General features: G+C 43.9%; 3 protein-coding genes across 3 annotated transcripts; all 3 read right to left on the minus strand.

Annotated features, from left to right (window-relative positions):
• Positions 1-8187: 8187 nt before the first annotated feature.
• On the minus strand, positions 8188-9024 carry LOC118645514. The gene is made up of 2 exons (XM_036286737.1): positions 8882-9024; positions 8188-8813 (listed from the first exon to the last, which is right to left on the minus strand). The coding sequence occupies exons 1-2, from the start codon at positions 8989-8991 to the stop codon at positions 8213-8215; spliced, it is 711 nt and encodes a 236-aa protein (XP_036142630.1). The 5' UTR covers positions 8992-9024; the 3' UTR covers positions 8188-8212.
• Positions 9025-9073: 49 nt separating this feature from the next.
• LOC118645782 (matrix metalloproteinase-14-like) lies at positions 9074-10285 on the minus strand. The gene has a single exon (XM_036287489.1). The coding sequence runs from the start codon at positions 10283-10285 to the stop codon at positions 9074-9076; it is 1212 nt and encodes a 403-aa protein (XP_036143382.1).
• Positions 10286-13771: 3486 nt separating this feature from the next.
• LOC118645783 lies at positions 13772-14968 on the minus strand. Its single transcript, XM_036287490.1, has one exon. It carries the CDS (start codon positions 14966-14968, stop codon positions 13772-13774), a length of 1197 nt encoding a protein of 398 aa, XP_036143383.1.
• Between the last annotated feature and the right edge of the window lie 552 nt (positions 14969-15520).

The following is a 15520-nucleotide window of genomic DNA, read 5'->3' on the forward strand; positions in this document are numbered from 1 at the left end:
GAGGCTGGTGGGACGAAGAATGTAGAGGGTTGAAGAGACAGGTGAAGAGGGAGGTGGAGAAAAGGATTAGAAGATAGGAGTAAATATATAGGGCTGAAAAGAGAATACAAAGTTCTATGTGAGAGGAAGAAAGAGGAGGAGAATAGGAAGTGGGAGAAAAAAGCAGAAGACAGGAATGAGAGTGAAGTTTGGGAGATAGTAAATAAAGACAGGAGAAAGAAAAAGAGCGTCAACGAAGGAATAAGAATGGAGGATTGGAAAGAGTATTTTATGTGTTTGTTAGGAGGAGTAGAGGCAAGAGTGGTTAGAGAAGAGGTGAGAAAGGATAGAGAAGATGGTAGGAGGGAGGAGGAACAGGTTATTAGCAAGGAGGAAGTAAGAAAAGTGGTGAGTAAATTAAAATTAGGAAAAGCGGGTTGATTAGATGGAATTCCAAATGAGGTATGGAGGTGGGGGGGAGGAAGGTTAGAGGAGTGGATATTGGAATTTTTGAATAGGATATGGAAGGGAGATGAATGGCCGGAGAAATGGAAGGAGTGAGTAGTGGTACCGATTGTCAAAAAATGAGAGGGGAAGCAGATGAAGGAGTATAGGAAATAACGTTAATGCCCACGCTTTATAAAGTATACGCAAAAAATTTAGCAGAGAGGTTAAATGAGGAGATTGAAGAGAAGGGAATAATCCCAGAAAATCAGGCAGGCTTTAGGAATAAGAGAGGGACACTAGATAATATTTATGTATTAAACTGCGTAGTAAATAGAAGTGTAGACAAAAAAGGAGAAAAATTAGTAGTGTTATTCGTAGATTTGAAGGCGGCATTTGATTCGATAGATAGAGGGATTTTGATAAAGACTGAGTCCGTTGTTGTTTAATCTATTGATCTCAGACTTAGAAGAGGTAATGGGGAGGGTCAAGTGGGGAAGGGTGAAGGTGACAGGAGAGAAGGTGTGTACGTTAGCATATGCGGATGACTTGGTGTTAATAGCAGAGGACGAGGACCAGATGAGAAGTATGTTAGAAAGATTAGAAAGGATGAAAAGAACTTAGTTTTAAATGCGGAGAAGTCGAAAATATTGAGGTTCAGAGGGGAGGAGGTAGAGAGAGTAGGAAAAGTTGGTGGTGGAAAGGGAGTAGGATAGAGGAGGTGAAGGAATTTTGTTATCTAGAGTATGTTGCAAAAAAATGGAGGGCAAGAAGCGCAGATAAAGAATAGGGTGAGAAGGGCGGTGATGGGTCAAGTTTGGGGGATTGGAAAGAGAAGGTACGGGGGTGATTGGAGAAGGAGGGTGTGGTTATTTGACATTTAGTATAGACGGTTATGGGATACGGGGTTGAAATTTGGGGATGGAAAGAGAGAGACAGTATGGAAAAGTTAGAAGAGAGGTACCTGAGATGGATGCTGGGCTTGGATTAGCACACGCCGGGCTATATGGTGAGAGAAGAGATACTAAGGGATAAATTGAGAGGGAAAGCGGGAAGAAGGGCGTGGAAATATGAAAGGAGGTTAGAGGAGGGCGGAGGTAGTGAATTAGCAAGAAAGTGTTTAGAAGAGATAAAGTTGAGATGTAGGGCAAAAAAGGTAGGTAGTGGCTGGGAAGGGGAAAGAAGGAGTTTTTGGGAGGACAGGGGAAGGAGTTTGGAAGAGTTAGGTGAGGAAAGAGAGGAGGATAGAGTAGAAGCAGTATTTAATAAGAATAAAAAGATGCAGAGAGATGAAAAATGGGAGAGAATTTTAGAATCGGAATATAATAGGTGGTATAAAATGGTAAAGGAGGAGGGCATACCAGAATACTTGAGAAAAGGGTGGGGAGAGAGCAGGTGGAGGACAATTATAAGGTGTAGATTGGGTAACGAGATGAGAGGCAATAGATATAAGGAGGAGGAAAAGAAAAGGTGTAGATTATGTGGAGGTAGCGTAGAGACGTGGGAACACGTACGGGAGGAGTGTAGAGATTGGGGTTTAGACAGAGACAGCTGGCAGGAGGTGGTAGGAAGAATTTTAGGGGCAGATGGGAAGGGAGAGAGTTGGATTAGGAAATTGATGAGGGAGAGGGAGGGGCTAGAGAGAGGCAAAGATAGCATGAAGAGTGGAGAAAGTGGTTAATTGATTGAAGAAAAGGCAGAGGAAACGGAAGTCCACAGATAGGCGGTGTGTGTGTGTGTGTGTGTGTGTGTGTGTGTGTGTGTGTGTGTGTGTGTGTGTGTGTGTGTGTGTGTGTGTGTGTGTGTGTGTGTGTGTGTGTGTGTGTGTGTGTGTGTGTGTGTGTGTGTGTGTGTGTGTGTGTGTGTGTGTGTGTGTGTGTGTGTGTGTGTGTGTGTGTGTGTGTGTGTGTGTGTGTGTGTGTGTGTAGGAGGACAGGATGTGGAGGCAGCAGCAGCTGCCAAAGCAACCAGGAATTAGATATAAGATAGAGATAAGTTAGTTTTAAGATAGAATAAATTTATGTTAAGATTGTAAACCCCAAAGGGAATCAATAAAGTTCATTATTATCACCAAAGTGCAAACAATATCAGCAAATTATTTGTAGAAATGCAACAACATTTGTGCCTCAAAGTACGCGACATATTGCAGACCAGAAACGCAGCAGATCTGTCCAAATTGGCAATAAAAAGCGCGGCACCATCGATAGGCGGCCTACTCTCTTGGAAGTAAAATGCAACCAACTCTCTACATAAAGACCACTCACAGCGCGACTAAGGTAAGCAAAAATTACCTTCCTTCGCTACGCCTGTGGAGGTGTCCGATGTGTCGAAGGACCACCACATTATACTTTTATGATATAGAACTGCTAGTATTTTTATTTTTTTAGAATGACATTTAACTACAAAAAATTTAATGAAATTAATTGCACCTAGAATAGATGATATACTTGCGATATAAAGGAAGAAAATAGATAGGTCAATTGAGGCCCCCTTATAGGAAATATTAGATGCTAAGAAGAGTGTGGGGTAAATTATTCTATTTGTTCCTACCCCTGAATTAATAAATCTTCCCAGGAGATTGCTTACATCTATTCTCAAATAAAATTATAACTGTGAAAACAAATAAATATGTCGCCAATCTGTCGTCATTTATGAATACAGATCTGCTGCATATTTGGCGCAAATCTGCTGTGAGTTCACACCTGTTCTCAATTTGCTGCGTAAATTTGTAATTGTATTGCTAGTGACAGATCTGCTCTGGTGTTGCACCCAATTTGATATCAGGATTTGATGACAATTTTTGCTTGCAATTGGGATGCACTCGAGGACACAGTAGGCCATGGTTTTGGCAACCTGATTCCGCAAGAAATTTTTAACAGTCTGCTGACAATTTGGCAGCAAATGGTTAGCTGGGTATACTGTGTGTGTATATGTATACACACACACACACACACACACACACACACACAGGATGTCCTAAAACATGTGTCAACGCTCGCAAAAAAGTAGAAGAGATCGAGATGAACAAAAGTCTTCTACCATTTTGTGACATTGCAAAAATTGAGTCATTAAATGTTAAACTCATACTAATAAGAGTGCACAGAGAGGCAGGCTCGGGCCGCCTAAGTTGCAGCACAGCTTAGTTGGGTCTAGCTAACTAATTGACCCACATGTTTTAGAACACCCTGTATATACATACATATATGTGTGTGTATATTTTATATATATTGTTATTCAAAGTTTATATAAAGTTGTAAATTAATAATAAATAAATTTTACAATTATTATGAATTTGACATTTCTCTCTTGAGTTTAGGTTTACACATTTGTGTTCGCTGAAATAATGACATTATAACCACGCTTAATTCGCAAGGAATCACAACTATTTGCATCCAGGAAGAAATGTATTAATAAAAAGCAATTGAAATCTTTCGTCGCAACATGAAATCGGAGATTGGCCATTACTTATATTGCATCAAATTGAGCACCCTAATTCAGGCCTTTTCTAAGGCAAGAACATTTGAGGAAGAATTTGTAAGAAGATTGCCACGCAACGAGGCATCTAATTATAAGAAACGTTCCCTCAGAAACTACGTTTTTAAAAAATAGAGTAATTTTACTTCCATAGTTAGTTGCGACAGTTTATACTAGACACACAGACTTACAGTTTATAAAACACAGATACTTATTTTAATAGATCCATTTAGAACAATATTCATACCACTTAATGATTTAGAAATAACTACATCAAAAACCTTAGTAAATATCAATTATTGAAGCGTATGTATCCCGACTATAAAGTAGAATTAGAAGATAATTGCTTAGCCGAAATATTCACAAAATATGTTACCAAAAAATGTACATAAGTACATATAAATTCAAAATACATTGTGGATCCAACACGAATCAGGATTGGATTAGAATTGCTCCTCAGGAAATCTTACACGTGCTTTGTTCCGACGAGATACCTCGCAACGTACGAGTTTATCAACATTTCATTCTTCATTTATAATCGAATTGTACAGTGATTTTCGATACAGCCATTCTAAAACCCGGCATCAAAGAAAAAATAAAAATTTATAAAACTTCGTTTGATGAAAAAAAAATCAATTAACAAAACACTTTTGAAATATCAATTAACAGATATACAATGCCGATTCTGCCTTCACAGCAGCGATAGACAGTTACAAATGTAGAGACGTCGTAGTGAATGTTATAATCCAAACCATAGTAGACTGGTCTTAGCATTTCATGGCTGATCGGTGATAGTATTGGCCGGCATAACACAATTCTCATGAACGCTATTAGTGATTCTTTCACGCGGCGGTTTGACTGCTATATACTATGTAGAGAAAATTCTACGTCTGGTAGTACTTCCTTTACGTCTACGCATAGGCAATTTATTCTTATCCATGATAATGCACGCATGACCACACGCTACACAACACACATAACAATTTGTAACGAGTGAGGCCCGATTGCGCACATAAGCGATTGGACACAGTAGTATTTCCCAATTGGACAAAATCCCGTTTGGATTGTACACAGTCCCGATTGCACACCGTCCCGATCGGACACAGTTCCGATTGGACACGGACTCGATTGGACACAGACCCGATTGGACACGGATCCGATTGTATACCGCTTTGATTGCACATGAACCCGATTTCATACGGACTTTTCTTATACATATTTTATAGTCGCAAACCTATGTGGTGCAGCAAATGCTTTGTACACATACACACGCGCACGCACACGCACACACACACACAGACACAAGCGGGGTCCGATCGGAACGGTGCGCAATCGGGTCCGTGTGCAATTGGATCCGTGTCCCATCGGGTCTGTGTCCAATTGAGTCGGTGTCCAATCGGAACTGTGTCCGATCGGGACGGTGTGCAATCGAGACTGTGTCCAATCAGGTCCGTGTCTAATCGGGTCTGTGTCCAATCAGGAAATACTACTGTGTCCAATCGCTTATGTGCACAATCGGGACAGTTTCCGCGAAAACAGTATAACTGTTCTTGCTTATTTAGCAATGAGCCCAGATTTGAACCCAATCGACTACGTTTGGAATATTTTTGGACATCATTTGCGAAGAAAATAGCCAAATTTTCAAAATTTATGGAACTTAGCACAAGCCCTTTAGTGAATTTGGCAAGGGATTTCCGAGGCCGATATACGGAGGTGCATTAGTAGTTAATCTATGCGGGTTTAACGATCAGATCGCCTGAGGGGAATGGGGGGTGAAGGCAAATCAAATGGGAAATGAGGGGGGAAAAGTGGTGGGGGGCCGAGGAAACGTCACGCTGAGCGGACTCGCATACGGTCGCACCCGGGTGCTCTGAGGGGTTCGGGGGGGGAAAGTAAAAGGGGTGTGAAACGAGGGGGGGTGTAGGAGTGGGGGTATGTGTGCCGGTCGAGAAGGGTGTTCGCGGGTGAGACCGTACGGTCAGAGACGTAAGTGGGCACGGTCTTCGGCGTAAACAGGAAGTGTATTACGTAGCCGGCGTTCGTTGTCGAGGGGATCATGGGGACAGCGCCTATTTAGTTTTTGGCGCTAGTTTATCGTATCGCGCAGAATGGAGCGCATAGCGATCAGTAATTTGGACGCTGTGGAAAGACGTTCGTTGGCGCGAATGAATGTGTATTATTTCGCGCCTAATTTTTTGGCGCCTTATTTTTCTTTGTTCGTAATTTTTGTTTTTGGTTGAAAAAAGATGTTTATCGCACAAACGCATAGCGAATCGTTTATTTGTTCGCTCGTTGGCGTGACTAAATGTTTATTAATTTGTTCATAAATGTTCATAAATGAAAAGTATAATAGAAAAATAATAGTATGTATAGCGAGTTGTTTATTCGACGATGCGTAATCGTAGCGGAGGGAGGCATCCCTCGAGATATCGTGCGGATCGAGCGATTCATCTCGTCGTGGTTTACTCGGCAGATCGTAATTGGTCGAGAGCTCTGCGGAGGATCGCGGGAGGGAATAGGTGGGGGGAATGTGTGTCGAAACGCATTTCGGAACGAGAGCGATCTTTATTATTTTTCGCCGATGCGTAATCCGAGCGGAAAGGCGCATCCTCGGAGAAACCGCACGGATTCGGGCGAGACGGGCGATTCATCTCGCCGGTCTTTACTCGGCAAATTCTAATTGGCTGATTTCTCGTGACTTATTATACTGCGCGGTATGGAAAAAAAGTAATCAATATCCTCGGGATATGCGCAATACGCGGTAATGCGCGATATGTGGTGTGCGTAAAATTGGAGGATATATAAGAGAATGTGTTAGGAGCGCCGTAACAGTTTTAGATATATTATCTATCGGTTGGCGGTGTTGCACATCTCTGAGAGCATATTGCAGGTAGATAAGGAAAGCAGTCCTATGCAATAATTGTTTATAGTAAATGTTCAAAAAATGTGTTGTACAGTGAGAAGCGATATGGATGTCGAATCGCGCGACGAGAGTAGAGTGGATTCGCCGGCTTACTTTTCATTGATCGATCTGTTGACCGAACTCTGGGATCCGACCGTATCCGCGACGCGGAACATCAGGCTGTTCATCGCGTCTTTATCGAGTTATTTAACGAGGAACGTAAAATGTGATTGTGAGTTAATCAAGGGTGCAAAATGCGAGTGCGAGACACGTCGAATTTGTCAGGCTATGGAGATGAGGCGTATGTTGAAGGATATATATCGAATATGGATCGCGAAGGGTACGTTCGAACCCGTGTGTCTCAGAATAGATATGCAGAATTTTCTCCGACAAAATATATCTAACGAAACCTATGCTCGATTGGTAATGGGTATAATGACGGAGGCCGCATATAGTTTTTGGTTGAACGAAGTTCGTGGTTACGTCATAAGGTTGGATATGGAGGATCGCGCCACTCAGACCGAGTTTCACGCCGAGGAACAGAAGTTAGAGGAGGAATCTCCGCGGAAGAAGAATCAGAAGAAGCCCCGGCCTATCGACGCGATGTTCGATTCGTTCGCCGATCAGGACACCGGTTTGATATCTCAGAATTTAACGAGAGTAAAGGATGGGCGAGTATTCGTAATGAGAACCCCCGGGGAAAGCGGCGACCGCTTGGTTCGCGTGAGTCTGTACGAGGTCAAGGATATAAAGGGCAGAGATAAGTCCGACTGGTGGAAATATTCTAATTTCCGTGCGCAATTTCTTCATTCCTCGTCAGAAACGGATCGCAAGTTAGGATTACTGCGTGAGCTCTTCGAGATCGTGGCGAACGAGTTGATGTCGGTATCGGGAGTCGTGAGGGAGGTACGGGATCAATTTCGAGGCACCGGCAGCAGCGACACTAATTATTCCGAGGAGAGGAAGCGAAAACGCCTTGACGACGAGTCGACGGACGGTGATAAAGTCGACACGACCGTACAGGAAGCAGCTGGTCCCTCGTCTTCCGGCTGCAACGCTCCGAATAAAAAATAATGTGTCACGTAATATGACGATCGACAATATGTAATCGTGAATGATCTAACGCTTTCACAGCGATATATATTGTATATGTGTAATAAATATAAGAAAGCAAAATATGTATTAACGTCAAGAAATATATATATAAAATGAATGAATGAAAAAAGCACGTTTAATTTTTTTCACAAAATCAAGCTTATACCAATGTAGTGGATAGATATATCCAGGGTAATATAAAATCAAGTGCGATATGTTAGCAGAGACAGGTTATATATTTGTCTTTTTGTAGGAATACAAATTTTTTTAATTACAACTAATAAAAGATGAGATTATACGAAACCGAGAACGCTATGTTTAAAAGAATCCGAAACAGATAACGGCTAGTTCGCAATCGACGATATCGTTGGCATCGAAATGCGCGCTTTCACGGATCGCGCGCGGACCGTCGGCGGGATTGTCGAGGCCTGCGGCGATCTCCTGGAAACGTTTGACTTTCGCGTCAACGATTCTCGTCACTGGTGAGAGCGCCTTGACGATGCGATCGACGCAGTAATCGTGGTCGAACATAATGATCACGGTAGAGAGCGATAGGATCAATCGATTAGAGGGATGTTCCAAACGTAGAATAGGTAGATTGTTTATTTTTCCAACTCGCAGGAAAATGTTGTTTCCGATCGTAGGCAATTCCATGCTGTCTTCCGCGCTGTTGTTGTTGTTGTTGTTGTTGTTGGAGCGAAGTGTCGTTAGTATCGTAGATTTTAGTTTCACCAGTTCCTTCCACTCGTCGATCGTGAACGAGATCTCCTTTCCGTGACAATCTCCGAGTACGATGTTCACGTACGACGGTGACTTTACGACGATGCCGATGTCCAAGTACTTGTATCCCGTTTTCGTCAATGTGTATCGTCGCGCCAAAACGCGGGGAGGATCGGCTCGCGCGTTGACATTGTTGAATCTGTAAGTATCATTACCTTACTTTGTGTGTGGTTAAAAGCGTTGCAAAAGTAAAATAATACTACTTACGTTTGTTTTTTCTTCGTATTTTCCTTATTCGCGTAATCTGAATTCTTTCGTTTCGCATTACCGTCGTCGAACGTATCGGATGATTGTCGTTCCGCCAACGTGGAGTACATCGTCGATTATCTCTCGCTCTCCTACGTTGCGTGTCGGTAGGCGGATCACGCGAGACTAACCGATCTCTATGGATTATAGGTCCTAAAATAAATTGCCGTCCCTCTCTCTCGTCAACGTTTCGGTATTTCGCGTGAACTTGTGCAAGAGGTCGCGCAATTGTTGCAGTAATCCGTGTCGCGGGCAATTTATGCCGAGCGTTTGCACGTCGAATTCACTCGCCGAGATTACGTTTTCCGTAAATTCGTTGAATTTGTAAATCTGTTGTTGTTGCGACACGAAGTAAAGGTTACCGTCGAGGTATCGGAAGGCCAACGTAACATTCGGCGGTATTCCCGGAAAGATCGTTTGAATAGTATGATACTTAACGATGTTTCCGTTATAGTCGTCCACCTCACCGATCATGTATCCGTCATATATTACGTAGGAGCGTCCTCGATGCGTGTTTATCGCGGCGTTTATCGTCGCGTCTGCGGGCAATCCGAATTGCGAAAATGTTTTCGGCCAATTGATATCCAACAAGAAGCTCGGATAATTCACCTTGTAAATAGTATTATCCACGAATAGTATTATGTCGCCGGACGGAGTCTGATACGAGGCTGAAACGCGCGTATGATTCGGAGGTAGAAATTTCAAATAAGTAGAAAGCGTCATCGGTTGGTTATATTTCCTATCGTCCAGTCTTATCAACCATACGTATTTTTCGCTCGCGATATACATTCGTTTTTTCAACAATAATATCGCGTCGATGCGGTTTATTTCGCACAGATCGTTTGGAATATCCTTTGGCGTTGGTACCGGAAGTTTCGGCGGGGATATCGGTCTATTCGGCGATTTTCCGGCGGTCGAGTTACCGTAGAGATTTTGAATATTGAGAATATTCTCGTCGCTCAGTTTAATAGGATGGGAATAGTGCGTCGTGTAGGCGTACATGATGGAATCCGTGTGCGGATCGTGCTGCAATCCCAAGGAGTGACCGATCTCGTGCGTCAGCACGTATAATAGGCTGTCGGAATTCGATGGAGTCTGATCTAGATAGATATACCAATGTTCCTTACTGTCGACATGAATCTCGGAGGTATAACCCGCGTGCCCCGTTGGATAAGTGGCGTGTGCGAGTACCCCTCCCCGACCATCCAATGGAGAGGGGCACAAGTTACCGTTTCGACGATCGAGCATCATGTGATTACCGTCGCGCCATGATATTAAAATATTTGGATCTGATATATTTCGTCTGAATGTCAACGACGATGCAGCTTGCCACAAGGCAAAAGCTGCCCGGGCGGCTTCCAACATTGGTTTTGTTGCTAATTGAAAATTTCACGTGAGTACCCTTTGTGGCCACTTATTTCCGATGGCATTCGCATTTTGTTGCATAATGTCCGGCTGTCCACATCGCGGTCTACGCATTTGATCTAGGGTTTCGTTGCTCGCCTCGCCGGTAATCGGTAATTTATAATATTCCTGAAAAAGGCTGATAGAGTCTTGGAGAATCCGGTGCTCGCCAATGGTTTCGAACGATTGCATCTCCTCGGCGAGATATCCATACTTCTGCAGATAATTAATCGCGAATTCGGTGTTTTCCCTAACGATCTGTTCGTTTTCGTTTGCAAGGGCACAGACGACGGAGATCGCGATCACGAGACGGGCGGCGCGTATTTTCCTCGAGATGCTGCGCGATCCGTGCGTTCACTTCGAATGGCGAGCGACGAGACGCGATTTATCGACGTGGCATCTCATTCGTTTGTCTCCCCCTTTCCTCGACGTGTTCGAGAAAAATCGATTGAACGGTTATTTTCTGGGGAGGTTAGCTGAGATTTGCTTACAATTTTGCTCTACAAAAAAAATGTAAATCTAAGTACGACACGAGAGAATTACGTCACCGTGAATGTATAAGTGGAACAATGGAAAAAAATAAAATAAGCGCATCCTCGCATTATCTCTCGTCTGCTGGCTGTGTAGGAAACCGCGGTACGGATGCAAGACCGCAGCAGAAAGCTTACGGATTCAAGCGCATCATTGCATATTTATAATTTTCGTTAGTGTCGCAATGTGCGCGAAAAGAAATACATTACTCACAGTCCTTCTGGTTTAAAGTAGATATCGCATTTCCCTTATGATTCAACGCTTTTTTGTTGTTTATAATTTTTCCGGTTGGAAACGGGGATTCGAACGTACCGCAGTATATATAGAGCGGGCGTTGTCGCGGATGACACCAGAGTTTCAACTTTTTGCTTTTTTTCCAAGAGGCGTGTGTACGGGTTTTTTTTCACAATGGAACAGTTAACGACTATCACAAAATTGGTGAATGCAATCAACACTCGGGAAATGTGTATCCTAGCCGCGAACACCGATTCGTTAGCGAAAGTTCTCGCAAGGATCAACGAGGATATCGAAAGAATCAGAAAGAATTTACCGAGTTTCATGTCGGTTGAAATGAAGTTCGACAGCAATGATAAAACGCTCGCGGTATTGTAAGTATATAAAACTTATCCTTTTTTTGTATGTCTATTAGTGTTTCTTTCAATATTCAGTTGTTGTTTTATGCGCTATTCGATAGGAATCGCATACAAGAACAACTCCGTTGCATCGATCGCTACGTCAACGTGATTGTAAATGATATGGTGCGTATCGAACAACAAATACAAATGTGTGTTAAGAGGTTTACCAACGTAACGAGCAACCCGGAGGATAACGTGTACGAAGAGGTGTCTGACTTTTCCCCGTATACATCAGGAATCTCAGGATCTGCCACCTGTCTAACGGAAAGTGTGAAAAAATAAGCTGTATATACCATTGTAAAATACATTTATTGTTTACAAAAATAATACGTAGACAAAATATAAGTGATATATATTGTATAACATATATAAAAAAGTGAATAAAAGTATGAGTGGACAAAACAATACAGTGTATAATGTTGTATAGTGAATAAAAAAACAAAGCGCGTAAAAAAATGTTTTTTTGTATACATATTATAATCGCGCACGCGCGGAGAATGACACGAGATCTGCGTAGAGCGGGGCGTCCACGTTCGGAGAGACGGCGACGAGAAGAGATCTGTAGAAATAGAAAATATATTTATATAACAAATCGTTAGTAAAAAAGAGAGATAGTGCATTATAAAGGAATACCTTAATATTTGTTGACTTCTCTCTCGTACGGGACACCGCGTCCCCGGTATCTGTCGAACACCGTGCGGTAATCCATATACGTGGAAACGCACTCCGCGCACTGCGAGGCTGGTCGCGTCGTTACTAGACGACGATCGCAGACACCGCACGTCAAATTTACCGCGCGTAGCGCCGTCGACACGGAGTGGTAGGTCGTCCTTCGATGATACCACGCACGGCCCTGCTCTCGCATTTCTCCGTAACAGGTTTGGCAAATCCGCGTGCGCGTCACAAAGCTGGACACGTACGTTATCGCGTTCGACCGCGCGCACACCGCCTCCAGCAAATCCCCGTATTCCTCGGGGTGATCCTCGGCGCGTACACCGTCCCACAGCTCGAATTCGGGTAATTTCATTATAATACGGTTCGCTTTTCTTCTTCGTTCGAAAAAACTCCGAAGATTCTAACGTACTGACCGCATCTTGCCCGACCTGCGCCCCTCCTTCTTTACCTCTTTATCAGCGGAAAGAAAAGAATCATCGTCATCGCGTTGTCATAGGAACATAATGACGCGACCCTTCCACGTACGCTTGACATTAGGAATACATGTCTAGCAAAAAGTGGTTTGAATCCTTATCGGTGCGAAACCGCGTATCGTCATCGTCTCGTCGGTCGGTCGCTAGGATCACTTTGACACACACGCACACATATATATATTATTACTGGGAGCGCACGTCTAGCCAAGAGCCTTTGTCGCAAATCCTTATCCGGTCATACGTCAAAAACGAATTCGTCATAACTACTATTACTATAGAGCAAATCTAATTTTACTACAACGTTATCCGGAGAAAAAAATATATAAGACGCGAAACATATAATTGGTGTACATCTTTATTACAGCATAAGCGTATAACATAATTGCCCCCTTTAACTAGAGGTAAAGAATTGTTTCATACATTTTAGGATACAGCATATATATAATACATATTACAATTCCGTTGTAATTATATTGATATGATCGTTTCGTTCCGCCCACCAGTCGTGTAGCTTGCAGACGTTTTCCATCGCGCAGTGCTTGGTGTGGCGTCCACATCGAAAAACTCGACCGGCGTTGAGCGTCTCCAGTCGACCAATGCTCTCGTAATCGGCGTCTATCGTCTCGATCGTCGCCTCGGCGTCGCGAACGGCGTCACCAACGAGCTCCTCCAACCAGCGTTTCTTCTCCGTTCCCTTCACGTAAACTAGCCTGGACGTTTCGCTCGTCGTCAGACCGTCGCAAACGGCGCGTCGAATGATGTTTCGCGCACGGTCGTAATCCACGTCTCCGTCCTTCCACTCGAGCCCGTGATGATTCGCGGTCAACCAACACACCCGAGCCTTTTCGGTTTTCGTCAGAAGATCCCAGGCTAGTGGCGCGGTGAAAACGTGATGCGTCAACGTTCGTCCGTCTCGTAACACGGCTACCTCCTTCGCCAGGAATTTGTCGCGAACGGTGAATCCTTGAAGGTCGACGAAAACGGGCGGCGCGTACGACATCGTGCGTTATCCAATTGTCTTTTTGACATTGTTCTCCCGGGACGGGATCTTATATACCGCTCCTCACGCCATTTTATTTTTTCCCTCTTTCCTCGTTACTACCACTACGCAATACTTATTCTCGGCACTTACGTTACACAATTTTCCGCAGAATATTAGTCAGGGGGCTGTACTCGATGATGCGATCGTGAATAATCAGACAGTACGCCGTTGTGTTAGCCGGAACGTTTTCCTTGCATTCGAATTCTATACGAACGTCTACCGTGGCGCTCTTTATCGCCTCGTTTTGACGAGAGCAATCGATCACCACGAATGGACCGTAATTCATAAAATCTACTACATTTAGATAGGCCTCGTCGACGTCGCGTCCGTAGTATACCTTTTGAAATTTCGCAAACATGTCGTACAGTACCGCAATTTTGTATTGCTTCATATCTAAATTCATGTCATCGTAGGGATAAAAATCCGAATTCAGGTAGAGTTTTACGTTAGTGAGATTGCAATGATCGAATACAGATACGTCTTTCGGAAGAATGTTTCTTCTCTCGGTCTGCAAAGCGAAGATAACGTATCGCGGTTTTTCCACTTGCGCCGCTGTCTTGACGGCCCACGAGTGTTTAGTAGTGCTCTGCAATAGAGGAAATTCATACAGGTCCCACGAACGAAATCCAACGCTTAGGAATCGACCGCTCTCCAGCGTTCGTAATAGCGATAATTTGTTAACGTCGTTCAACATCACGTGAGGCATTCGCCATTGAACCTTAGACAGAACGACTTTAGGCTCGATGGAAGTATCTTCCGCCACGATGCAATTGTTGTCGTTGCGCGCGCGTATTAAGATAAGTTCGTGTCGCGCGTTTATCACTATGCGTTGATAATCCTCGCAAAAACCCAGGAGTATCTTTAAAGGAACTGAAAAATTGAAAAAACCGTCCGCGGAAACTACCGGTCTGCCCCATCCGGCGTTCTGTAATACATCCTTATCTCTCGACGTTAAAGTTACGTAATTCTTGATCGTGCTGGTCGTTCCCACGTTTCTGTTTCTGTCGATCTCCACACCGTTTAACTCGTAACGAATTTCGTCGAACATAAAAGCGACACAATTGCTCGTCAGTCTCGACTTACGCTTATCGTCCGTAAATATCCCCTCGACGTAGAGAAAGCTCTCGCACGGCAGAGTGTACAGGTCCTGTTGTTGAATAGGTATACGTATCTCGTCGCTGTATCCCAACGTCGCGTTGGCGTACGGATTGTACGTGTGAGTCTCGATCCTGACGATACGCTCGTCGAAAATCGGCTCACCACCGATGTCGAGTATGTCAATCGTCATGATCGGTGTTTCTCACTCTAAAACCCAAAGAGCGAAGAAACGCGACGTTCGCCGCGCTCAATCCTCCGCGCTGTTGCGTTACCTCGCCTCCTCCCCCTCTCTTCGCCGCGAACAAATCGATATTTTTTTTCACTCGCGATTCACCGACAACGAGCATGTTTAATCATGTCTACGTTTTCTCACGTGTAACCTGATCGTTATCTCCTCGCCTCGAAAATCAACGGGACGACCGTCTTGATCCACCATTCGCAGCGTAATATTCGTAACGCTCCGCGCGACAACCGGAAGGTAAATGATATGCGTAGGCGTTTCCGATATTTTATATCCCGGTGGGACGTTCGGGGTGAACTCGTGTATCGTATGAACCGGCCTGTCGTTGCTATATGCTCCCGCGGTGACGTTACATTCCACGCGTATAACGTTGACGCTCATAATATTCGTCGGTTCGTCGGACACGTGCCATTTATTCGGTTCCAGTACGCGTCCCGCCGAAAAACCCAACAGAGATCCGATATTATTCGGCGAGGTGAAATCAATTCGATACGGACACTT

This window comes from Monomorium pharaonis, chromosome 5 (assembly GCF_013373865.1).
Source record: "Monomorium pharaonis isolate MP-MQ-018 chromosome 5, ASM1337386v2, whole genome shotgun sequence".
In the NCBI taxonomy this organism is placed as follows: Eukaryota; Metazoa; Arthropoda; class Insecta; order Hymenoptera; family Formicidae; genus Monomorium; species Monomorium pharaonis.

Excerpts from the sequence above, each read along its gene's own strand:
- LOC118645514 (XM_036286737.1), bottom strand. The coding sequence starts at position 8,991 with ATGTACTCCACGTTGGCGGAACGACAATCATCCGATACGTTCGACGAC. Across the intron at positions 8,814-8,881 it reads AATACGAAGAAAAAACAAAC|ATTCAACAATGTCAACGCGC; the intron begins GTAAGTAGTATT and ends TGATACTTACAG.
- LOC118645782 (XM_036287489.1), bottom strand. The coding sequence starts at position 10,285 with ATGTTGGAAGCCGCCCGGGCAGCTTTTGCCTTGTGGCAAGCTGCATCG.
- LOC118645783 (XM_036287490.1), bottom strand. The coding sequence starts at position 14,968 with ATGACGATTGACATACTCGACATCGGTGGTGAGCCGATTTTCGACGAG.